General features: G+C 38.9%; 1 protein-coding gene and 1 non-coding gene across 3 annotated transcripts in view; both read right to left on the reverse strand.

The window, feature by feature from the left end:
• The window catches only part of LOC128572313 (ATP-dependent zinc metalloprotease YME1L1), a 45,949-nt gene that overhangs the window by 16,501 nt on the left and 3,830 nt on the right, over positions 1 to 25,618 (reverse strand). For both annotated transcript variants that reach the window (XM_053572135.1, XM_053572136.1), the window contains exons 3-9: positions 17,945 to 18,079; positions 13,670 to 13,832; positions 11,005 to 11,103; positions 5,223 to 5,332; positions 2,758 to 2,908; positions 2,290 to 2,373; positions 62 to 144 (exon numbers count right to left, since the gene is read on the reverse strand). In XM_053572135.1, the coding sequence (XP_053428110.1) occupies positions 62 to 144; positions 2,290 to 2,373; positions 2,758 to 2,908; positions 5,223 to 5,332; positions 11,005 to 11,103; positions 13,670 to 13,832; positions 17,945 to 18,079 (825 nt within the window). The remainder of the gene's footprint in view (positions 1 to 61; positions 145 to 2,289; positions 2,374 to 2,757; positions 2,909 to 5,222; positions 5,333 to 11,004; positions 11,104 to 13,669; positions 13,833 to 17,944; positions 18,080 to 25,618) is intronic.
• LOC128573228 (small nucleolar RNA SNORA38) lies at positions 612 to 742 on the reverse strand. Its single transcript, XR_008376383.1, has one exon. It is a non-coding gene; the product is annotated as a small nucleolar RNA SNORA38 (small nucleolar RNA).

Consider the following 25,618-nt stretch of genomic DNA (forward strand, 5'->3'; position numbering starts at 1 on the left):
GTTAACCTTTATACAACAGCAGATAGTGTAAGATGAAGACAAGCAAATCTTTTTAACTTACTCCTTTTACATGTTCAAAAGTGACATTTTTCATCTGAACAGGGTCTACTGCAGAATCAAGCCCTGTTGTTGTCCGGAAGCGGACTACAGGGAAGAAAATAAGGTTTATATTTAATAGAGTAATAACATTCCAACCATCTGATTTTTCAGATGCAAGAGAATAATGCCTAGAAAAATTCAATGCCAGAGTCCTAAATTCACATATTAAATCAGAGTGAGGAGCAAAAACTAGGTCTTCTGGATTTCTAAACCATATTCAAGAAAGACATGACTCACATTAAACAGACATGTCTGTAGTTTCCACTTAAAATGAAGAATTATGTTCCTCTTCCTCCTTGTAATGCCTAATTATAGAAATCTTAATCCAATGGCTCTCAAACTCTGGTAGGAATAAAAATGACTTCAGAAATATGCTAAAATGCAGGCCCCCAGGTCATGGAGCACTTTAATGGTTTGCAGAATTACAAAAGTCCCAGAAGAGTCTGCTTTTTTTTTTAATTAAAAGAATTTACAAAAAAAAAAAAGAATTTACAATTTTTTCTTTCTTTCTTTTATGTGGGATGGTTGATCTTGAGCCTGTGGGGAGTAAGCTGGCCCCAGACTTCTCCAAATCCACATCTCTTTGCCTCCAATTCTTACGTGTCCAAAGATGGGGAACCACCGACACGCCTTTGTAGGAGGAGGAGTCTGCATTTTTAAAAAGTACTTTTGATCATTCTGATACAAGTGGTCACAGATCTACACATGCTGCTTTAAACTATCATAAGAAACTGGTACACTCATTTAAAAACAAGTGAGGCTTAACAGATTTAACTTTTCATGTAGTCCTCTTCTGCTGACAGATGTATTACTTGCCCTCAAATGAAATACCAGTAATGATATTAAGTATAAGACAGAGAGAGTAAGTTTGTTACAGTAGTAAATTAGTTGAGGTGAACTTGTAACCAGTGTACCCAACTTGCATAAACACTACCAAACTAAAGCAGCTATATGTAGGTTAACTGAATTATTTCTCATTTCCTCAGAAGAAGCCTAAAATATATCAGTAAGATAGACTGAAAGGTAGAATTAAAAAACAGTAGGCACATTCCTATTATCATAGCACTGTGCAAGGCCAAGGCCTAAGCTCACAGGTTCAAGACCAGCCTGAGCAAGAGCAAGACCCTGCCTGTAAAAATAACCAGGCATTGTGGCAGGCACCTGTAGTCCCAACTACCTGTGAGGCTGAGGCAAGAGAATATAAGCCTAAGAGTTTCAGGGTGCTGTGAGCTATGACACTACAGCACTCTACCAAAGATGACAAAGTGAGACTCTGTCTCAAAAAAAAAAAAAAGTAGACAAAAATACAGGGTTAAAAAGAAATACTTAACATATGAAGAACATATAAGTTTGGAGAGCAAATTTAAATAGTAATTCTAAAATGGAGACTGGCTCGGCACCTGTGGCTCAAGCGGCTAAAGCGCCAGCCACATACACCTGAGCTGGCAGGTTTGAATCCAGCCCTGGCCCACCAAACAACGTCGGCTGCAACCAAGAAATAGCTGGGCGTTGCGGTGGGCGCCTGTAATCCCAGCTACTAGGGAAGCGGAGGCAGGAGACTCACTTGAGCCCAGAAGTTGGAGGTTGCTATGAGCTGTGATGCCACAGCACTCTACCCAGGGCAACAGCTTGAGGCTCTGTCTCAAAAATAAATAAGTAAATAAATAAAATGGAGACTAACAATTTTAGGCCACTAAAATATTTTTTTTTTTTTTTTGGTTGCCGTTTGGCCAGGGCCGGGTTTGAACCTACTACCCTCAGTATATGGGGCTGGCGCCTTACTCACTGAGCCACAGGCACCACCCTAAAATATTTTTTTAAGATGTATATAGATCCTTAATCGTAAAGTAATTGGAACTGTTTAAATCTAATATTTTTACTTTTGATAAGCAAACTGAATAAAAAAAGGAGTCAATGTAATTTTAAGAAAAAATCTAATTTATTAATCTTTGAAATAGATGATAAATTTGCATTGCTGTTATAAAATTCGTTCTATATAATTTTTAAATTTTATATTTGGACAGGTATCATTTTCTAACAATATGAAAAACTATTACTAGGAATAAAAGCCTAGATATAATAGTGTAACTATAAACATTAATGTTTTCTTTATTTTTAGATAGACTAACCACAAAATGGAAAGAGTGTTTAAAGCATAAAAAATTAACAACTTAGATAAATAGATTTTACCAGATAAAAATGGGTTTTTTAAAAGTCCATAAATGCCAAGCAGCAGCAGAACAAAGAGAATCAGACGGGTTCGTCTTAGGGAATCTAGAAGAGAACGAGAAGGCTTAAATCAAATGACATCAGTGAAATATGACAGCTCAATGAAATGCAAACTGATTCTTGATGATCATATTTCATCCACATACAATTTTGGAATATGGCATTCTGTTGTACAACTGCTGTAACTTTCTTTCAGCACCCTGTTATCAAAAAATTCATGAAGTCACTGTGCTTTCTTTTTTCTTCTGAGAAGATGAAACTGTCACCAGTGGGTTCCATTTCCATACAGCTTAAGTAAAAATATAGTGGAATACAACCAATAAACAGGTGATTTTAGAAAAGGTATTTGTCACTTAAATATAGTCACGTAAGACGATGACCTCCTTTCAGTTACTCTTCTCAAACACAGATGGTGTCAAATTAACTTACCATTGGTTTTTTGTGTTAGTGCTTGAGCTTTCAGAAAGCCTTCTGCAAAACCAGTTTTAAATGCATCTTGGTGAGCTTCTGGTATGTTTTTGGTTTTCATGAGTTTGTCCAAACTCTCAACATCAGATCCTCTGTCCCGCAAAAGAAACCCCTAAATATACAAACAAAACATCGGTATTAGTTGACTACAATAGATAATAACACTCCCTAGCAATATTACGACCACTCATAAAATAATCATTAAAATTCTAGAATTTAGGGCGGCGCCTGTGGCTCAAGGAGTAGGGCGCCGGTCCCATATGCCGGAGGTGGTGGGTTCAAACCCAGCCCTGGCCCAAAAAAAAAAAAAAATTCTAGAATTTAATTTTTATTGTTAATGTCAAGGAACAGATTAACACCCTAAATTAAATTACTTAAGCAATGACCAGGAAACTAACACTAGATACTATACCTGCATCAATCAGTTAATATAAAAAAGAGAGTGACATTATTCTCTATAACAAAACTACACTTAGAACAGATAATAGGCCACATACTATCTTAGGGTTCTAACAGCTTAATGATCACACTCCTTTAATTCTGCTAGAGAAAAAAACTTCATTAACTTATAAAGCACCTTTCATATGCCTAAGTTCTTTTTTCTTTATTTTTTTAAGACAGAGTCTCACTATGTCCCCCTCAGTAGAGTGCTGTGGAGTTACAGCTCACGGCAATCTCAAACTCGGGCTTAAGCAATTCTCTTGCCTCAGCCTCCCAAGTAGCTGGGACTACAGGCGCCCGCCACAACACCTGGCTATTTTTTGTTGCTGTTGTCATTGTTTTAGCTGGCCCCGGCTGGGTTTGAACCCACCAGCCTTGGTGTATGTCGCTGGCACCAAAACCACTATGCTACGGACGCCAAGCCCTGGCCTAAGTTTTCAGTTCTGATAATATAAAGATAAGTCACTAATCTGCAAGTTTCAAGACTACTGGGGAAAGATATATAAATAAATGTTTCTTATGTCATTTTGATATTATATTAGAAGTAGTATGTATATTGGTAAGATGATACATAAGGAAGACAAGAAAGACCTTATAGTGAAGGGACATCTAAACACAGGGAACTAACTCTGTGAACAATATGACAGAGGCAATTCCCAATTTATTCTGAGGTCATAATAAAACAAGCAATAACAACAAAAAATAAACATGACAGAGGCAGGAAACAACATCCTTCAATGCTCAAGTACCGAAAAAGCAATTTTACGTTACATGACTTAAATGCCAAGGGAGGAGGACAAGGGCATGTAGTGGCATATGGCAAGATGAGAACAGGAAAAGGGTAAGGAGAGGGCAAATGATGAAATGCTCTGTGTACCAGGATAAGTGTGACAGTAAAGAAAACTAATTAGACCATCATTTGAGAAAAATTCACTGTGCGGCAATCTAGAGGACAAACTGAAAGCAAAGACAAGAGGCAAAGAGATTCAATGAGTATTAACTATGTATTAGAGTAATGTAAGCAAGAAACAGCTACAGCCTGTGTATGGCAGTGGACTTTAAGAAATGTTTAAGAGGGGCGGCGCCTGTGGCTCAGTGAGTAGGGCGCCGGCCCCATATGCCGAGGATGGCGGGTTCGGACCCAGTCCCAGCCAAACTGCAACAGAAAAATAGCCGGCGTTGTGGCGGGCGCCTGTAGTCCCAGCTGCTCGGGAGGCTGAGGCAAGAGAATCGCGTAAGCCCAAGAGTTAAGAGGTTGCTGTGAGCCATGTGACCCGGGCACTCTACTCGAGGGCGGTACAGTGAGACACTATCTCTACAAAAAAAAAAAAAAAAGAAAGAAATGTTTAAGAGGGCTCGGTGCCTATAGCTCAATAGTTAGGGGGCCAGACACATACACAGAGGCAGGCGGGTTCGAACCCGGGGACTGGCCTACTAAACAACAATGAAAACAGCAAAAAAAAAAAATAGCCAAGCATTGTGGCAGGCGCCTGTAGTCCCAGCTACTTGGGAGGCTAAGGCAAGAAAATCGCTTGAGCCCAAGAGTTTGAGGTTGCTATGAGTTGTGATGCAATACCACTCTACTGAGGGTAGCCAAAAAAAAAAAAAGAAAGAAATACTTAAGAAAGAGGTTGATCAACAGGACTTAATGGTTAATGGGTGTGGCAGGTGAGGAAAGATGGACAAATCTAGTTTGATCACTGAGTTTCTAGCTTGGGTGGACATTGGTCATTAACATAGATAGCACCTAAGCAGGTGTAGAATGGTGGGGAAAAAATCAGAAGGTAATGTCTAACAAGTGGATGGATAAGTCTGGTGTCTGGAAAAGTTAGTGATTACTCAGTCACTAATCCCTTATCATAAGTGGAAAGAAGGCAGAAAACCTACCTGCCAACAACAAAAAATCAAATATTAAAGATCCTCGTTTTTTTTCTATAACTTGAAAATATTTGCTTTTTGGAACACAGGAAAAAAAGTCTAATTACCTTCACAAATGATGGTGCTATATTCTGTGTTTCAGCTAATCTTTCAGAGGTGGACTGTAGACGCCGTGTTCTTGATTTCAAAGTTTTAAAACCCCGAGACTGTATAAAAACTGAATAAAACAGTATCATTTACTTTCACTGCAAACTGTTACAAGAAAAGAAAAATGCCTAAGATTCTAAGCTCTGACACCATCCCTGTATATCCTAGCTTACCCTATTTTTTGACACAGTTCTTTTGCCTGAACTTCAACATGCTTTTATATTTTTTCCTGTCACCCTTTTTCCAAACAGAACTTTTCATATTCCATGTATTTTATGTTGACACTTATGAGAAGTAAGCACTGTTAATTCCACCACTACCCTTTTATGCATGCATACATACTCTTCTAGAAAAATTACTCTAGAAATAGTATACAATTTTTTGCAACCATTTTCTTTCACTTAGTAATACATCATGCATACTTTTCAGAATCGGACAATGCATTCAGTTGAATGGCCATTTACAGTTTTCCAATTTCCCAGAATACAACAATTTATTCAACCATTTCACTATGAACATTTGTTTCCTGATTTCTATTGCTAGAAATAGTACTGCAATGAATTCTTGTACATATACTCTTTGGCAGATGTAAACTAAATTCACAGTGAAACTGTAAGGTTTTAATTTTTTGACACCTAAATAAATTGTCTTCTGAAAAGGCTATTATCCATTTATGTGCCCACCAGTGAAGATGAGAGTCCTTTTCTCCATACCCTTGCCAACAATGGGTAATCTTTTAAATTTGTACAAAGTTGATGGGTAAAAAAATGGTACCTTGTTTTACCTTGTATTTCCCAGGTAATTTTGAAAGATACTTTTTTTTTTTTTTTTTTTTTTTGGAGAGACAGAGTCTCACCTTATCGCCCTCTCACCTTATCGCACACAGCTCACGGCAACCTCCAAATCCTTGGGCTTAGGCGATTCTCTTGACTCAGCCTCCTAAGTAGCTGGGACTACAGGCGCCTACCACAACACCCGGCTATTTTTTTTGTTGTTGCAGTTTGGCCGGGGCTGGGTTTGAACCCGCCACCCTCGAGCCACAGGCGCCGCCCGAAAGATACTTTTGTATTATTATATTTCTTCAGTAAGCTATTCATGCTCCTTGCACATTTTTCCATTTACAGAATATGTATACTATGGATAGGATTCTTCAGTTATATATATGGAATATTTTAATATGTCTTTGAATTATGTGATATAGTAATTTATAAGGTTAACATACATACTTTTCTTTCTTTCTTTCTTTTTTTTTTTTTTTTTTGAGATAGGTTCTTACTCTGTAACCTGAGTTCTTACTCTGTAACCTTTAGCTCAGGAATTTGAGGTTGCAGTGAGCTATGATGAAATCACTGCATTCCAGCTTGGGCAACAAAATAAGACCCTGCCAAACAATAGATCAGTCAATTTCTCTCTCTTTTTTTTTTTTTTTTTTGTAGAGACAGAGTCTCACTGTACCCCTCAGGTAGAGTGCCATGGCGTCACACGGCTCACAGCAACCTCTAACTCTTGGGCTTACACGATTCTCTTGCCTCAGCCTCCCAAGCAGCTGGAACTACAGGCGCCCGCCACAACGCCCGGCTATTTTTTGGTTGCAGTTTGGCCGGGGCTGGGCTTGAACCCGCCACTATCGGCATGTGGGGCCGGCGCCCTCCCCACTGAACCACAGGGGCCGCCCTATCAGTCAATTTCTCAATTCCCAAACACCTCTTCAGAGTTTTGATCAGAATTGTACAAATTTATAAATTTGGGCATAAACTGAGTGTGTCTAATAATCTAGTCCTTCCAAACATGATTATGGCATTCTCTCGTTTTATTTTATACAATTCTTTATTTCTTTAAACTTAGTACACATATATATGTGTATGCATTTATGTATATATGTAGATTTTTGAGGAAAATGTAAGTAAAACCTACTGCTAGAACATAAAGAAAATTATTGACTTTAATGCCTTTATCTTGGTAGCAACTATTACTACTTTTACTACTTTGGGGGGTGATTTTCTTGAATTTTCTGATAAGCAATATATCACCTGCAAATTATAATTTTGCCTATTCCTTTAATTTATATACAGCTTATTTTTCTTTTAATCATATTGTTCAGAACGTCTAAATTAATGTTGGGGAAAAAATTAATTTTTTTATTAATATAGTATATAAACATGTTTCTCAATTAACAAGAATATAAAAGATGCTTTAAGAAATCTGAAAAGTTTCCATCCATTTTCTAAGTTTCTAGCTTTCTAAGAGTTTTTAGAAAACGTATCAATTAAAATATATCATGTGCCTTTTTTTTTTTTTTTTGTAGAGACAGAGTCTCACTTTATGGCCCTCGGTAGAGTGCCGTGGCATCACACAGCTCACAGCAACCTCCAACTCCTGGGCTTAAGCGATTCTCTTGCCTCAGCCTCCCGAGTAGCTGGGACTACAGGCGCCCACCACAACACCCAGCTATTTTTTTGTTGCAGTTCGGCCGGGGCTGGGTTTGAACCTGCCACCCTCGGTATATGGGGCCGGCGCCTTACTGACTGAGCCACAGGTGCCGCCCTATCATGTGCCTTTTTATCATACACTGAAATAAATTTTCTTTTCTAATTAATATGAATTAACAGACTTACCAATAATGTGAAATCACTCTTATATTTCTCAGTCATAATATATTTTAAGCACATTTCTTTCTTTTTATTTAGACAGAGTCTCACCTTGTTGCCCTTAGAACAGTGCCGTGGCGTCACAGCTCACAGCAACCTCAAACTCTTGGGCTCAAGCAATTCTCTTGCCTCAGCCTCCCTAGTAGCTGAGACTACAGGCACCAGCCACAACACCTGGCTATTTTTGTTTGTTTAGCTGGCCAGGGCGAAACCATCAGCCCTGGTGGACGTGGCTGGCACCCTAATCACTGAGCTATGGACGCTGAGCCTTAAGCACATTTCTGAACTTGCTTTCTTCAGATTGCTTTTGGCTTTTTACTCTTCTGTCTACTTCAGAACTTTTTGGGGCTTTATAATTTCTGTGTTTTTATTATTAAGTGAAATTGACCTACTTTATTCCTTTTTTGTGCTAATGCTAATACCAGTTTTAGTAACATCAACTTCACAGAACAGGGAAGCCTATTCTATCCTTTTTTTAAATAAAGTTTTAAATAATAGGAAATTTAAGATTCTGGAAAAACAGGCTCAGCGCCTGTGGCTCAAGCGGCTAAGGCGCCAGCCACATACACCTGAGCTGACAGGTTTGAATCCAGACTGGCTGCAACCAAAAAAATAGCCGGGCGTGGTGGCGGGTGCCTGTAGTCCCAGCTACTTGGGAGGCAGAGGCAGGAGACTCGCTTGAGCCCAGGAGTTGGAGGTTGCTATGAGCTGTGACGCCACAGCACTCTATCCAGGGGGACAGCTTGAGGCCCTGTCTCAAAAAAAAAAAATTCTGGAAAAACAGAATGCAGCCATAAACCCATCTGAACCTAGTGCCTTTGTGGCAAAGAAATTATATTTTTAAAATACTATTTTTCAAACTTCACGGTTATTATCCTATCTCTTCTTGGATCAATTTTGCCAATTTATAGCTCAGCACTTCTAACACAGCTTATATTTTCCCATTGTTTCTTTCTTTTTCTTTTTGAGACAGAATCTCATTTTGTCGCCTTTTGGTAGAGTGCCATGGTGTTACAGTCTGTTGCTTCTAAATCAGAACTGTTGTGTTGTTCTATTTTATCATTTATTTAAATGAAACTTGTTTTTGGTTTAATTAAAAACTATTTCTCATTTTTTTCTTTTATCAAATTAATTTACTTTTTGTTAAAATTCGATTTATTTTTCATCTTTCTTATTTTCTAATAAATACACAATACTTTCACATCACTTCACCCTCAACCAAAAGATTTTGATATGGAGGTTTTTACTGTGGTTCATTACTGCATCTGTAATTTGTTTGGATTTCCCCACAGCCATGAAATATTTATTAAATATTTATAAAGGGTTTCAAATTTCAAATAGTTAGGGTTTTTTACTGTTATATTAATTTTATTATCTGACAATGAGAACCTGATCTCAGAATTTTAATATGATAACATTAAGTTTTTTTTTTTTTTTTCCCCTTTTTTTGAGACAGAGCCTCAAGCTGTCACCCTGGGTAATGCACATGGCATCACAGCTCCAGCGATTCTCCTGCCTCAGCCTTCCAAGTAGCTGGGACTACAGGCACCTGCCACAATGCCCAGCTATTTTTTGGTTGTAGCCGTCATTGTTGTTTGGTGGGCCCGGGCTGGATTCGAACCCACCAGCTCAGGTGTATATGGCTGGTGCTGAGCCAACATTAAGATATTTTTAATACCCTAATACATGCTCAGTTTTTATAAATCAATCTTCCATGAACATCTGAAAATATTATCATTTGTCTTATTCTTCGGTTTTCTGCATTAATTTCTTAAGGATTATCGGTCTCTTTGATGAACTTGGTGCCTTTTTTTTATGTTAGAAGTTTTCCGGGTGGCGCCTGTGACTCAGTGAGTAGGGCGCCGGCCCCATATGCCAAGGGTGGCAGGTTCAAACCCAGCCCCGGCCAAACTGCAACAACAAAAAAAAATAGCTGGGCATTGTGGCAGGTGCCTGTAGTCCCAGCTACTTGGGAGGCTGAGGCAAGAGAATCGCTTAAGCCCAGGAGCTGGAGGTTGCTGTGAGCTGTGTGATGCCACGGCACTCTTCTGAGGGCCATAAAGTGAGACTCTGTCTCTACAAAAAAAAAAAAAAAAGTTTTCCTCAAATATGTGGAGAATCTTGTTGATCTATTTGTATTTGTAAAGACAGCAATTAGTACTGACTACAAAAGGGTTTCTTCAATACTAAGGTAGGAAATGTATCAGACTACAAAACATGAACTATATGAATGCCTAATATACCTTCGATGTATAAATGATTTAAAACCAAAGTAATCTGGGGTACTGTCCTATGTCTTTGTCATCAAAGCTCAAATCAGGAATCTCTGGAGACAGAATCCCCTCAACACACATACTCACACCTTATTAGAAAGGTATCTTTTGCTAATTTAACTAAAAGCTAAAAGCTTTATGTATCTGCCTTGTTATTAACCCATTTTTGGCAATCTTTCAGCTATTTATTATTATTGTCCCATCAGAGAGCCCACTTTTATTGACTCTGTGCTTGGGGTTCTTCCTGAGTTCCAGTAGTAGTACTCACTTCTTTCATGACATTCTACTGTAAATTCCATAAAGGTAGGAAACACATCTTTTTCATTTAAATTATTACTATCACCTAACTATCACCAGTGCTGGTATTCAATAAATACACGAATGAATACAAATTTGATTTTGCTATCTTTAAACTTATTGAAAGTCCTCAAATTTTTGGTCCATTAATAAAAGCCCTCTGGTGTTGTCTTAACTTTTTCTCATTTTTATGTATTTTTTCCCAGCACTTAAATGGGCTATGAAAGTGAGGGCAAGTAAGCAAATTTCCTCAATCCATTATTTTGGAACAAGTATTAGATAAGTTCCCTGGAACTTTAGTTTTCTGTGGCACTTATCACACTCAAAATATAGCTCCAATTATTTGTTTTCCAGATTAAAAATTATACAGAGGCACCCAAACTAATCAATAGCAAATACTCTTTAAGTCCTACTGTGAAATGTAAACAAATGTTTATAAACATTAATACCATTAAGAAAGACAAATCAGAATATGTAAGTTTGTTTTTTTTTTTTTTCAAAATAAATATGTTATTGCTTCTTACCTGGCCAGTAATGAAGATCTGAACAAATGGTTTGAAGAGCTCTTGAATGACGTCTGTATAAGCAAGAGGAACGTAAAGTACTAAATATATCTAAGTAACCTGGAGGGAAATTGCAAAAAGTAAATTTTCCAACTGCCAAACCAAAAATCATTATGAAATATCAGTAATTTTATCAATTATTAGGAAAACAACAATATAATTGATTTCAACTTTCATTTGTCCATGAAAAGATTATTCTTTTATGAAGTTCTGATGAAAGTAAATTCAAACCAATAGAGGTAAAAGATAAATATGTTTAGTTTAAAATTATTAGTTAAGTGCATAAAGAGATAAAGAACTGCTATTTCTGAGAGACTAAGTTCAAAAACTGTAAATGTAATAAAACATCATAAAGTTTCCATAGTAAAGCTTCCATAAAGCTCATAAAGCTTCCATAGTCATTGAGTATAAAGAAAGTTTCTTCCATGGCTGTAAGCCATGATACTTCAGTGATCCTTCCTAACTCCTTGTCTTGACTTACGTGTCCCATTGTATTTTATACCTAAGATCCTAGGGAAAAAAGGTCAGCACCAGTAACAATAGAAGCCAGGAGTTGTTAGCATCTGACTATATGTCCTTGTTAAAATTCAGCCTTCAGAGTAGAGTCAAAAAACTCCTTCCTAAAACCTCTACCTGCCTAAACTTAGCAAGCAGCTGGCAGAATGAAGAATTACCTTAAGAGAAAATGCAAAAAAAAATACAAAAAGAAAGTAAATGCAAATATGCAGACTAGAAGAACACTAGAAATAATAATATAACAAAAAAATTGTACTTTTTTTATGGGCCAAGTACTTTAGAAGAAGGTATAAAGGTATAAAATGCAAGCAGATTTTTATACTAATTCCCCAAGCTTAAAAGCATTTCATTTTTTCTCACTCTTGCATTTTTTATGCCTTTTTGTAAAATAATGACAAAGGAAAAATGATTACCAAATGAATTAAGTTTATGCAAAGTAGATTCAAATCAAACGTTCATCATGAACTACTTAAACCTGCTTTTTTATTCTTGGACTTTTTTTTTTTTTTTTGAGACAGAGCCTCAAGCTGTCGCCCTGGGTAGAGTAATGTGACATCACAGCTCACAGCAACCTCCCACTCCTGGCCTTATGCAATTCTCTTGCCTCAGCCTTCCAAGTAGCTGGGACTATAGGCGCCTGCCACAATGCCTGGCTATTTTTTGGTTGTAGTTGTCATTTTTGTTTGGCAGACCCAGCCTGGATTCTAACCCACCAGCTCTGATGTATGTGGCTGGCGCTTTAGCCGCTTGAGCCACAGGCATCGAGCCATTATTCCTGGACTTTTTTTTTTGTAGAGACAGAGTCTCACTTTATCACCCTTGGTAGAGTGCTGCCGTGGTGTCACACAGCTCACAGCGAACTCTAACTCCTGGGCTTAGGTGATTCTCTTGCCTTAGACTCCCGAGTAGCTGGGATCACAGGCATCCCCCACAACGCCCAGCTTTTTTTTTTTTTTTTTGTAGAGACAGAGTCTCACTGTACCGCCCTCGGGTAGAGTGCCATGGCGTCACACAGCTCACAGCAACCTCTAACTCTTGGGCTTACGCAATTCTCTTGCCTCAGCCTCCCGAGCAGCTGGGACTACAGGCGCCCGCCACAATGCCCGGCTATTTTTTTGTTGCAGTTTGGCCGGGGCTGGGTTTGAACCCGCCACCCTCAGCATATGGGGTCGGCGCCCTACTCACTGAGCCACAGGCGCCGCCCCTCCAGCTTTTTTTTTGTTGTTGCAGTTTGGCTGGGACCAGGTTTAAACCCGCCACCCTGGGTATATGGGGCCAGCGCCCTACCCACTGAGCCACAGGCACCACCCATATTCCTGGACTTTATAGCTTTGTTTAAATGACAGCTAAAGAGATATTAATGATTTGACATCCTTTCAACAGACTGCAGTGTAAGTCTGGTTATAATACCAAATTGTTACAAGACTCAAATAGGAAAATACATAGAGATTTCATAAACACCACCACAACTAAGAGATTAAGTACGTTATCTAGAATTTAATAAATATGTGTCACTTAAAATTAAAACAAACAAAACCCCCCACATTCTTTTAAATGTAATATAGTATGCAAGATTAAATCCTGCAAAAGAAAAGGAACACCAGTAGAAAAACTGATTTGGGGAAATCAAATTTTACTGAAATCCAAATGATCTGTACTTCAATTAAAAATATTGTCCTAGTCAGGCATAGTGGCTCAGCCTATAATCCTAGCATTCAGGGAGGCTGAGGCAGGTGGATCGCTTATGCATGTGAGTTTGAGACCAGCCTAACCAAGAGTGAGACTCTGTCTCCACAAAATAAATAAATAAATAATAAATAAATAAATTCTACCAATGTTATCTTCCTAGTTTTAACAATGTACTACAGTTACAAAGAATGTCAACATTGGAGGGAAGCAAAAGTGAAGGCTATATGAAAACTCTGTACTTTGCAACTTTTCTATCCATCTAATATTATTCTAATGTCAAGATTTACAAAAAATAAAAATGAAAGAAAACTCAGGAAAGATCTAGCCCATAGCAAATGCTAATAAATGGTATCTATTAAAATAATTATTAATAGTACTAAAATGGCTTATTTTAATTAAAACCAAAAGTATATTAACATACCATATTTATTTTCAAAGAAGGACTGTGCAGAAACATGAGATGTGTGCCAATGGGAAGAAATGTTTTTGCCTTTACAAAATCCAGGAAGTAGATTTTCTACCAGTTGATCAATCTGTCCAATTTTTAATTCAGACAATCCAAGATCCCTTAAGTTAAGTGCAGGCTGTAAAAGATTAAGTCCACCAAGTAGGCATTAATATTATCAAGATATTTAACTTACAGAGTACTTCTTATCAGTTGAAATAATATAAATTTTAAAAACATAAGAAATAAGAAATACATCAATTTCTCTTTTCTTTTTAATATTTAACAATTGAAGCAAATTTTTTTTTTGAGACAGTCTCACTTTGTCACCCTTGGTAGAGTATTGTGGCATCATAGCTCACAGCAACCTCCAACTCCTGGGCTCAAGTGATTCTCCTGCCTCCGCCTCCCAAGTAGCTGGGACTACAGGCGCCTACCACAATGCCTGCCCAGCTATTTTTTGGCTGCAGCCATCGTTGTTGTTTTGGTGGGCCGGGCTGGATTCGAACCCACCAGCTGAGGTGTATGTGGCTGACACCTTAGTGACTCGAACCACAGGTGCCGAGCCGGAAGCAAATTTTTTTTTGGAGACAAGAGTCTCACTTTGTCACCCTGGGTAGAGTGCTGTAGCATCACAGTTCACAGCAACCTCTAACTCCTGGGCTTAGGCGATTCTTTTGTCTCAGCCTCCCAAGTAGCTGGGAGGCGCCACCAAATCACCCAGCTGTTTTTGTTGTTGTTGTTGTTGCAGTTTGGCTGGGGCCAGGTTCAAACCTGCCACCCTCGGTATATGGGGGAGGCACCCTACCCACTGAGTCACAGGCGCCACCCTTGGGCCAGCTATTTTTAGAGATGAGGTCTCGCTCTGGCTCAGGCTGGTCTCAAACCTGTGAGCTCAGACATCTCAGAGTGCTAGGATTACAGGTGTGAACCATTGCACCTGGCCTGAAGCAAATATTTTTTATAGTTCTAGTTTTACTGAGGTCAGTCACGTGAGGTTAAAGGTTAAAAAATTATACTTTCAGGCGGCGCCTGTGGCTCAGAGACGTAGGGCACCAGCCCTATATACTGGAGGGGGCGGGTTCAAACCCAGCTCTGGCCAAAAACTGCAAAAACAAAATAAATAAAAAATTATACTTTCAATTGCATTCTTTTTTCTTTTTTAAATTTTTTTTGTAGAGACAGAGTCTCACTTTACCGCCCTCGGTAGAGTGCCATGGCGTCACACAGCTCACAGCAACCTCCAGCTCTTGGGCTTACATGATTCTCTTGCCTCAGCCTCCCGAGTAGCTGGGACTACAGGCACCCACCACAACGCCCGGCTATTTTTTTGTTGCAGTTTGGCCGGGGCTGGGTTCGAACCCACCACCCTCAGTATATGGGGCCGGCGCCCTACTCACTGAGCCAAAGGCACCGCCTCAATTGCATTCTTAAATAAAGAGATGACATTTCAATATGAATGAGAGAAAAAAGTAATTTTTTATTCATTCATTTTATTCAAAAAACCACCACACCACATTAAGCATTATGGATCACAGAATCAGGTGAAATGTTTGATTTTTTTCCCCTTTCTCTTCATATAAGGTACTTTTATCAAGAACCAGCCTATTAACCATCATTCAAACATCTATAACAAGAATGGAGGGGAGGCCGGTGCTTGTGGCTCAGTGAGTAGAGCACCGGCCCCATGTACTGACGATGGGGGGTTCAAACGTGGCCCCAGCCAAACTGCAACAACAAATAGCCAGGCGTTGCGGTGGGCGCCTGTAGTCCCAGCTACCTGGGGGCTTAGGCAAGAGAATTGCCTAAGCCCAAGAGCTGGAGGTTACTGTGAGCTGTGACACCACAGCACTCTACCAAGGGCGATGGAATAAGATTCTGTCTCTTAAAAAAAAAAAAAAAAAAAGAATGGGCAGGTAACTATTTGCTGGGTTAAAATGTGTTTTATTGGCTTAATGCCTGTGGCTCAAAGGGCTAAGGCACCAGCCACATACACCTGAGCTGATGGATTCGAATTCAGCCCGGGCCCCCCACCAAAGCAATGATGACGACTGCAACCAAAAAATAGCTGGGCATTGTGGCAGATGCGTGTAGTCCCAGCACTTGGGAGGCTGAGGCAGGAGAATCGCTTGAGCCCAGGAGTTGGAGATTGCTGTGAGCTCTGATGCCATGGCACTCTACCCAGGGCAACAGCTTGAGGCCCTGTCTCAAAAAAAAAAAAGTGCTGTTTATGGCAACAAAAAGGTTAAAACAATATTCCAACAGGGAAAAATCACACAATGGATGCTGTGAAATCATTAAAAATACAGAAAATGTATGGCACAACATTTTCACAGACTATTAAATAAACCAGTACAATCTAAATCAATGTAAAAAAGTACAAGAGAAAAATGGACATGAAACAAATATAAAACATTATATCCAGAGAACAGGAGGATCACAGATGACTTCTAAAACAAATTTCTAAAATAATGTTGTTGCAACTAGCAATTTTGATACACATAGTAAGGTAGTAAAGCATTCTTGGTCTCTAATTTGGGAGAATGTCAAGACAGTAGAAAGACAATGGACTGCCTATAGAAAGAGGCAACAGGAACTGGACAAATAGTATAAAAGCACAAAGGTGACAAAGACAAACTTTTCATCTAACCAAAATTTTATCCTAAGACTGACCTTACACCACTACAGAAGCAAATTCTTTTCATTTCCTCCTTATTGTCCTTTGCGGTAGCTTCTGACACCAGGACTAAGAACATAAGCTACTTACAGGCTTAGAAACTTAACTACAGATTATACTATCTTTTATATGAAAAATGTATTGTTAAGTTTATAAGCAACTACCTAATTAATTATCCTTATAAATACAAAAGTTCTTAGGTTCATAATTCTTCACATCCTAGGCAATATTGACTTTATAATTATACGAATACTGAAAGTGCTGTTTCCTAGTTTATAAATTTCACTTTCAAGTATCTATATTGTAAGTGTTCAATTACATTCAAAGCTCACATGAGATAGCAGACAGCTTCTAACTACTTATCCTCCTTAAGACTCAGAAGGTATTTACAATCAGTTATCTGTGGGTTCACTGATACTGCTAGAGAAAAACAAAAGAATATCTGACTAATATCACACAATCTAGAAAGTGCTAATACCGAACAGAATGCCATGTGAAATTTTTTTAAAAATCAAAAGGCCAAATGAAGTAATTTTTTAACATGTATGATAAAAGCCACAATACCTTTATGTACCGAAAAGATTAAGCTGAAAACAAAAATTATATATATTTTCTTCTGGTTCTGCTATTCCCTCGCAAGACCAATCTGTCCTCTTCCTCATTCTCTACCTCCTCAGCTAATCAATGCAAAGATGACTAGGATGAAGTCCTTTATGATAATCTACTTCCACTTAATGAACAGTAGATATATTTTCTCTTCCCTATTATTTTTTTTTTTTTGTAGAGACAGAGTCTCACTTTATGGCCCTCGGTAGAGTGCCGTGGCTTCACACAGCTCACAGCAACCTCCAACTCCTGGGCTTAGGCGATTCTCTTGCTTCAGCCTCCCGAGTAGCTGGGACTACAGGCGCCCGCCACAACGCCCGGCTATTTTTTGGTTGCAGTTTGGCTGGGGCCGGGTTTGAACCCGCCACCCTCAGTATATGGGGTCGGCGCCTTACCGACTGAGCTACAGGCGCCATCCCCCTATTATTTTCTTAGTAATATTTTCTTTTCTCTAACTTACTTCACTATAAGAATACGGTAAATAACACCAGGCACAGTGGCTCATGCCTGTAATCCTAGCACTGTGGGAGGCCGAGATGGGTGGATTGCTTGAGCTCACAAGTTCGAGACCAGCCTAAGCAAGAGTGAAACTCTGCCTCTACTAAAAACAAAAAAGTGAAGCAAGAGGATCATTTGAGCCCAAAAGTTTGAGGTTGCCGTGAGCTAGGACACCACGGCACCATACCCAGGGCAACAAAGTGAAGCTCTGTCTCAAAAAAAAAGAAAAAGAATACAGTACACAATACATATACAAAGTATGTGATAATCAACTGTTTAGGTTATCTTTAAGGTTTCCAGTCTTCCAGTCAACAGCAATACTATCAATGCTCAAGTTTTGGGGAGTCAAAAGTTATGGCCAGACTTTCAAATGCAAAGAGGGGGATCAGTGCCTCTAATTCCCAAGATGTTCAAGTTATCCACTGTGTATCAAAAAGGCTTTGCTACAAAATCAAGGTAAAAACTATTACCTCACTGCTGGAAGCCTCATGCTCAGGAATTACATCTCGATGCTGGTGTTGAGAAACTGATACTCCACTGACAGAAATAGATGTGTTTTTTGGTGAATGAAAGGCATTGATGAGATGACTCAGAGGAACTGTAACCTAGAAAAAGATAAAAGATAAAATTAAGTAGTTTTTTTTTTTTAATAGATCTCCTTTTTGCTATAAAGATTTGGGATTTGTTAAAAGTTAACATAACACATACTATATATCAATTATTAACACTATACATTGAAACTCTTAAGAATTCAGATTTACTGCTAGTGGGAAGAGAACTAGCATATTCTTTCAGAAAACTATTTTAAACTTCTCACGTTCCTCACCCCACCTGTTCAACAGCTTCCTAACTACTCTCCCTGTTCTGTTTTATCCAGATACAGTATATTCCCAGCACAGGGTAAGTAATCATATTAAAACCAATACTAGTTCATGTCACAACTCTACTCAAAACTCTCCATTGCTTTCTCTGAAAGTAAGACTAGAAGCCAAAGTCCTAACAACTGTGACCTATAAAGTGCTTTATAGTTTGGCTTTTTTTTTCTTTTTTGCAGTTTTTGGCTGGGGCCATGTTTGAATCCCCCACCTCCAGTATGGGGCCCGCACCGTACTCCTTGAGCCACAGGTGCTGCCCCATGGTTTGGCTCTTTATTACCTCTCTGAATTTATCTCCTGCTATGCTACCCCTCTTCATTCTCTCTGCTCTAGTCCTACTGGCATATCACCTGGAAGTTTCTCAGCTCAAAACCTTTGTCTGCTTGCTATTTATTCACTCTAATCTAGTTAGCAACATAATTTGCTTTTATATTCCTTTTAGTTCTTTGCTTATATGTCACATTGTCATGAGCCCTTTCCCGAGCTACCTTAGTATTTCAGTAACCTACTCCTAAAAATATTTCTATTCCACGTTCTCTGTTTACCATCTTCCTGGTAGGTTTAACAATTTGACACTTTATATATTTACTTAATTATCTGCATAACGTTTTTTCTTTTTATTATTAAATCATAGCTGTGTACGTTAATGCGATCATGGGGCACCATACACTGGTTTTATAGACTGTTTGACAGATTTTCATCACACTGGTTAACATAGCCTTCCTGGCATTTTCTTCATTATTGTGTTAAGACATTTACATTCTACATTCACTAAGTTTAACATGTACTCTTATAAGATGCACTGCAGGTGTAATCCCACCAATCACTCTCCCTCCGCCCACCTCCCTCCTCCCTCTCCTTCCTTTCCCCCTTCCCCCTAATCTTAGGTTATAACTGGGTTAAAGCTTTCATGTGAAAGCCATAAATTAGTTTCATAGTAGGGTACATTGGATACTTTTTCTTCCATTCTTGAGATACTTTACTAAGAAGAATATGTTCCAGCCCTATCCATGTAAACATGAAAGAGGTAAAGTCTCCATCTTTCTTTAAGGCTGCATAATATTCCGTGGTGTACATATACCACAATTTATTAATCCATTCGTGGATTGATGGGCACTTGGACTTTTTCCATGAATTAGCAATTACGAATTGGGCTGCAATAAACATTCTGGTACAAATATCTTTGTTATAATGTGATTTTTGGTCTTCTGGGTACATACCTAGTACAGGAATTATAGGATTGAATGGCAGATCTATTTTTAGATCTCTAAGTGTTCTCCAAACATCTTTCCAAAAGGAATGTATTAATTTGCATTCCCACCAGCAGTGTAGAAGTGTTCCCTTTTCTCCACATCCACGCCAACATCTCTGGTCTTGGGATTTTGTGATATGGGCTAATCTTACTGGAGTTAGATGATATCTCAAAGTAGTTCTGATTTGCATTTCTCTGATGATTAAAGATGATGAGCATTTTTTCTTATGTCTGTAGGCCATGCGCCTGTCTTCTTCAGAGAAGTTTCTTTTCAAGTCCCTTGCCCAGCCTGCGATGGGATCACTTGCTCTTTTCTTGCTTATACGTTTGAGTTCCTTGTGGATTCTGGTTATTAAACCTTTGTCGGAGACATAATCTGCAAATACCTTCTCCGATTCTGAGGGCTGTTTGCTTGCTTTACTTACTGTGTTCTTGGCTGTGCAGCTTTTTAGTTTGATCAGGTCCCAGTAGTGTATTTTTGAAGCTGCTTCAATTGCCCGTGGGGTCCTCCTCATAAAATACTCGCCCAGACTGATTTCTTCAAGGGTTTTCCCAGCACTCTCTTCTAGTATTTTTATAGTTTCATTTCTAAAGTTTAAATCTTTAATCCAGTGAGAGTCTATCCTAGTTAATGGTGAAAGGTGTGGGTCCAGTTTCACTCTTCTACAGGTTGCCAGCCAGTTCACCCAGCACCATTTATTCAATAGGGAATCTTTTCCCCACTGAATGTTTTTCATTGGTTTGTCAAAGATCAAATAACGGTGAGTAGTTGGATTCCTCTCTTGATTCTTTATTCTGTTCCAGACATCTACTTCTGTTTTTGTGCTAGTACCATGCTGTTTTGATCACTATCAATTTATAGTATAGTCTGAGGTCTGGTAGCGTGATTCCTCCTGCTTTGTTTTTATTTCTGAGTAATGTCTTGGCTATTCGAGGTTTTTTTCTGATTCCATATAAAATGAAGTATTATTTTTTAAAGATCTTTAAAGTATGACAGTGGAGCTTTAATAGGGATTGCATTAAAATTATATATTGCTTTGAGTAGTATGGACAATTTAACAAGGTCGATTCTTCCCAGCCATGAGCATGGTGTTTTTCCATTTGTTAACATTTTCAGCTATTTCTTTTCTTAGAGTTTCATAGTTCTCTTTATAGAGATCTTTCATGTCCTTTGTTAGATAAACTCCCAAATATTTCCTCTTCTTTGGCACTACTGTGAACGGAATAGAGTCTTTAACTGTTTTTTCAGCTTAACTATTGTTGGTATATATAAAGGCTACCGATTTATGAATGTTTTGTAACTTGAGACGCTGCTGTATTCCTTGATCACTTCTAAGAGTTTTGTAATAGAATCCCTGGTGTTTTCCAGATATACAATCATATCATCTGCGAAGAGCGAAAGTTTTATCTCTTCTGACCCTATATGGATACACTTGATCGCCTTTTTTTCCCTAATTGCGGTGGCTAAAACTTCCATTACAATGTTAAAGAGCAGTGGAGACAATGGGCAGCCTTGTCCGGTTCCTGATCTGAGTGGAAATGATTTCAATTTAATTTCATTCAATAAGATATTGGCTGTGGGTTTGCTGTAAATGGCCTCTATCAGTTTAAGAAATGTCTCTTCTAGGGTGGCACCCATGGCTCAGTCGGTAGGGCGCCGGCCCCATATGCCGAGGGTGGCGGGTTCAAGCCCAGCCCTGGCTGAACTGCAACCAAAAAAAAAAAGTCCCTTCTATAACAATTTTCTTAAGTGTTCTGATCATGAAGGGATCAGATATTATCTGGATATTATCAAAAGCTTTTTCTGCATCAACTGAGAGAATCATATGGTCTTTGTTTTTTAATTTGTTTATGTGCTGAATTATACTTATAGATTTACGTATATTGAACCAGCCTTGAGACCCTGGGTTAAAACAGACTTGGTCATGATATATAATTTATTTGATGTGTTGCTAGATTCTGTTTGTTAGAATCTTGTTGAATATTTTTGCATCTATATTCATTAGTGATATTGGTCTATAATTATCTTTTCTTGTTGGGTCTTTTCCTGGTTTGGGGATCAGGGTGATGTTTGCTTCATAGAACGTGTTGGGTAGTCTTCCTTCTTTTTCTACGTTTTGGAACAGGTTGAGTAATATAGGTACTAATTAATTCCTCTTTAAAGGTTTGGTAGAATTCTGACATGAAGCCATCTGGTCCCGGGCTTTTCTTTTTAGGAAGATTTTGTATGGTTGATGTTATTCCAGAACTTGACATGGTCCTATTCAACATTACCACTTGATTCTGGCTAAGTCTTGGAAGGTGACGTGCTTCCAAGTATTGGTCAATTTCCTTCAGATTTTCATATTTCTGAGAATAAAGTTTCTTATAATATTAAGGATTTTTTGAATTTCTGAGGAGTCTGTTATTTCGTCTTTGTCATTTCTTTTTTTTTTTTGTAGAGACAGAGTCTCACTGTACCGCCCTCGGGTAGAGTGCCGTGGCGTCACACGGCTCACAGCAACCTCTAACTCTTGGGCTTACGTGATTCTCTTGCCTCAGCCTCCCGAGCAGCTGGGACTACAGGCACCCGCCACAATGCCCGACTATTTTTGTTGTTGTTGTTGTTGCAGTTTGGCCGGGGCTGGGTTTGAACCTGCCACCCTCAGCATATGGGGCTGGCGCCCTACTCACTGAGCCACAGGCGCCACCCCATCTTTGTCATTTCTGATCAATGAGATTAGAGATTTTATTTTTTTTATTCCTGATTAGGTTAGCCAAGGGTTTTTCTATTTTATTGACCTTTTCATAAAACCAACTTTTTGATTTAGTGATCTGTTCTATAATTCTTTTGTTTTCAATTTCATTTAATTTTGCTCAAATTTTGGCTATTTCTTTTCTTCTACTGGGTTTGGGTTGGAATGTTCTTCCATTTCCAGTTGCTTGAGATGTCCAATTAAGTTGTTAACTTCCTCTCTTTCCGTTCTCTTGAGGAAGGCTTGCAGTGCTATAAATTTCCCTCTTAGAACTGCCTTTGCGGTGTCCCAGAGGTTCTCATAATTCATGTCTTCATTTTTGTTTGTTCCAGAAATTTGGCAATTTCCTTCTTAATCTCATCTCCGACCCAGCTATCATTCAGCATAAGATTATTTAACTTCCATTTTTTTGTATGAGTATGCAGATTCCTATTGTTACTGAGTTCAACTTTTATTCCATGGTGGTCCAAGAAGATGCAAGGAATAATTTCTATTCCTAAATATACTGAGGTTAGACTTGTGACCTAAGATGTGCTCGATTTTGGAGTAAGTTCCATGGGCTGATGAGAAGTATGTGTATTCAGTTTTGTTGGGATGAAATGTTCTGTAGATGCCTGCTAAATCCAAATGTTGGATGGTTAGGTTTAAATCTAAAATTTCTTTGCTCAGCTTCGTATTGGAGGATCGATCCAACACTGCCAAAGAAGTGTTGAAATCTCCAACTATTATGGAGCTGGAGGAAATCAAGTTGCTCATGTATGTTTGAGTTTCTCTTATAAATTGAGGTGCATTCTGGTTGCGTGCAGATATTAATAATTGAAATCTCATCATATTGAGTATTACCCTTAACAAATATGAAGTGACCTTTCTTATCCTTCCTTACTTTTCTTGGTTTAAAGCCTATTGTATCTGCAAATAAAATTGCAACACCTGCTTTTTTCTGATTACCATTTGCCTGAAATATGGATGACCATCCTTTCACCCTGAATCTATATTTGTCTTTTAAGGTAAGATGTGACTCTTGTATGCAGCAAATATCTGGCTTGAGTTTTTGTATCCAGTCAGCTAACCTGTGCCTCTTTAGAGGACAGTTTAAGCCATTCATAATAATGAAGAATATTGATAAGTTTGGTAAAATTTTGGGTATCGAGTTTTTTGAAAGTCCAGTGGACATTTTTAATCCTTTCCCCACTGTGGAAGTTGGAGTTTGATCAAAAGTTTCTGAGTGAATTTACTTTTGTGGTAAAGGATTGGGCTGGTCATTATGGAGGATAGGTCTGAGAATATCCTGAAGAGCTGGTTTGGTTATGACAAATTTCTTCAACATATGAATGTCATGAAAGTATTTAATTTCTCCATCATAAATGAAACTCAGTTTAGTTGGATACAGGATCCGGGGTTGAAAGTTATTTTGCTTTAGGAGATTAAACATCGATGACCACCCTCTTCTGGCTTGAAAAGTTTCAGCAGAGAGATCTGCAGTCATTCTAATATTCTTCCCTTTGTAGGTAATGGATTTCTTACATCTGGCTGCTTTCAGAATTTTCTCCTTCATATTAACTTTAGTGAAGTTAATTATGATATGCCTGAGGGATGTCTTATTTGGATTGAGTCCTCCTGGGGTTCTGAAACGGTCTGCTATCTCAATTTCAGAGTCTCTTGGCATGTCTGGAACATTCTCTTTCATAATTTCATGGAGAAGGGCCTCTGTGCCTTATGAGGCCACTTCATCACTTTCAGGGATTCCAATGAGGCGGATATTAGCTTCTTCGAATTATTCCAGAGCTCTCTGAGAGAATGATCCGTTTTGCTCTCCATTTCTCTTCCTCTCTGAGAGTTTGGGAGCGTTCAAAGGCTTTGTGTTCAATGTCAGAAATCCTTTCTTCTGCTTGCTCCACTCTGTTACTGAGGGATTCTACTGTATTTTTCAGATCTTTGAGGGCTGCAAATTCTTGCTTCAGTGTGTCAAAATCTTTGGTGGTTTTGCCTTTAAATTCATTAAATTATTTAGACAACTTTTGAATGTCTCCTCGAATTTCTACTTCCAACTTTTGAAGTGCTCCTTGTATTTCTAATTTTAAATTTTCCTCCATTCCATTAATCTTGTTTGCAATCCAAATTCTGAATTCGATTTCTGACATCACGTCCAGCTGTTTATGAATGGGATCTTCAGTTACATCTGCCATATCTTTCCTTGGGGGGGGTTGATCTATTCTGGATATTCATGTTACCAGAATTTTTCCACTGATTCCGCACCATGATTGTTTTACACCGTTTGATTTTTCCCCTGGAGATTTGTCGAGGGTCTGCATAATGTTTATCATATCTATCTCTCTGGGGCAGCGCCTGTGGCTCTAAGGGATAGAGGGCCGGTGCCATATGCCGAAGGTGGTGGGTTCAAACCCAGCCCCAGCCAAAAAAAAAAGAAACAAAATGAGCATGCATATCTATCTCTATCTATCTCTATCTCTCTCTCTCTCTCTCGGTATTTTCTGACATCACCCAATTCTTCAACACCAGCTGGGTATACAATTCTTTTTTTTTTCTTTTGAAACAGTGTCTCTAGGTGGCTGCCCATAGCTCATAGGGTGCCAGTCACATGCAACAGGGCTAATGGGTTTGAACCTAGCCCGGACCTGCTGAACAACAACAACAAGAAAATAGCTGGGCATTGTGGCAGGCACCTATAGTCCCAACTATTAGGGCGGCTGAGGAAAAGAATCGCTTGAGCCCAACAGTTTGAGGTTGCTGTGAGCTATGACATAACAGTACTCTACAGATGGGGACAAAGTGACTGTCTCAATTAAACCAAAAAAAAAAAAAAAAGGAAACAGAGTCTCATTCTGTCACCAGCTAAAGTGAGGCAGGGGTCATCATAGTTCACTATAACCTGAAACGTGTAGGCTCAAGCCATCCTGCCTCAGTCTCCCCAGTAGGTGGGACTACAATTGTGAACCACCATGCCACCTCATTTCTTCTTTTTTTTGTTTGTTTGTTTGTTTTGTCGAGACAGAGTTCTACCCTATGCCCTGAGCAGAGGGCAATGGCATCATAGCTCACTGCAACCTCAGACTCGGCCAGTGGGCATCCTGCTGCCTCAGTCTCCGAAGCCACTGGGATTACAGGTGCTCACTGCAGTGCCCGGCTGGGTTTTTCCATTTTTTTCCCATGAGTCGAGGTCTTACTCTCGCTCAGACAAGCCTCAAACTCCTGAGCTCAAGCAATCCTCCCTCCTCAGCCTCCCAACAGTGCTGGGATTACAGGCGTGAGCCACCACGCCCG

Source organism: Nycticebus coucang, chromosome 20 (genome assembly GCF_027406575.1).
Source record: "Nycticebus coucang isolate mNycCou1 chromosome 20, mNycCou1.pri, whole genome shotgun sequence".
In the NCBI taxonomy this organism is placed as follows: domain Eukaryota; kingdom Metazoa; phylum Chordata; class Mammalia; order Primates; family Lorisidae; genus Nycticebus; species Nycticebus coucang.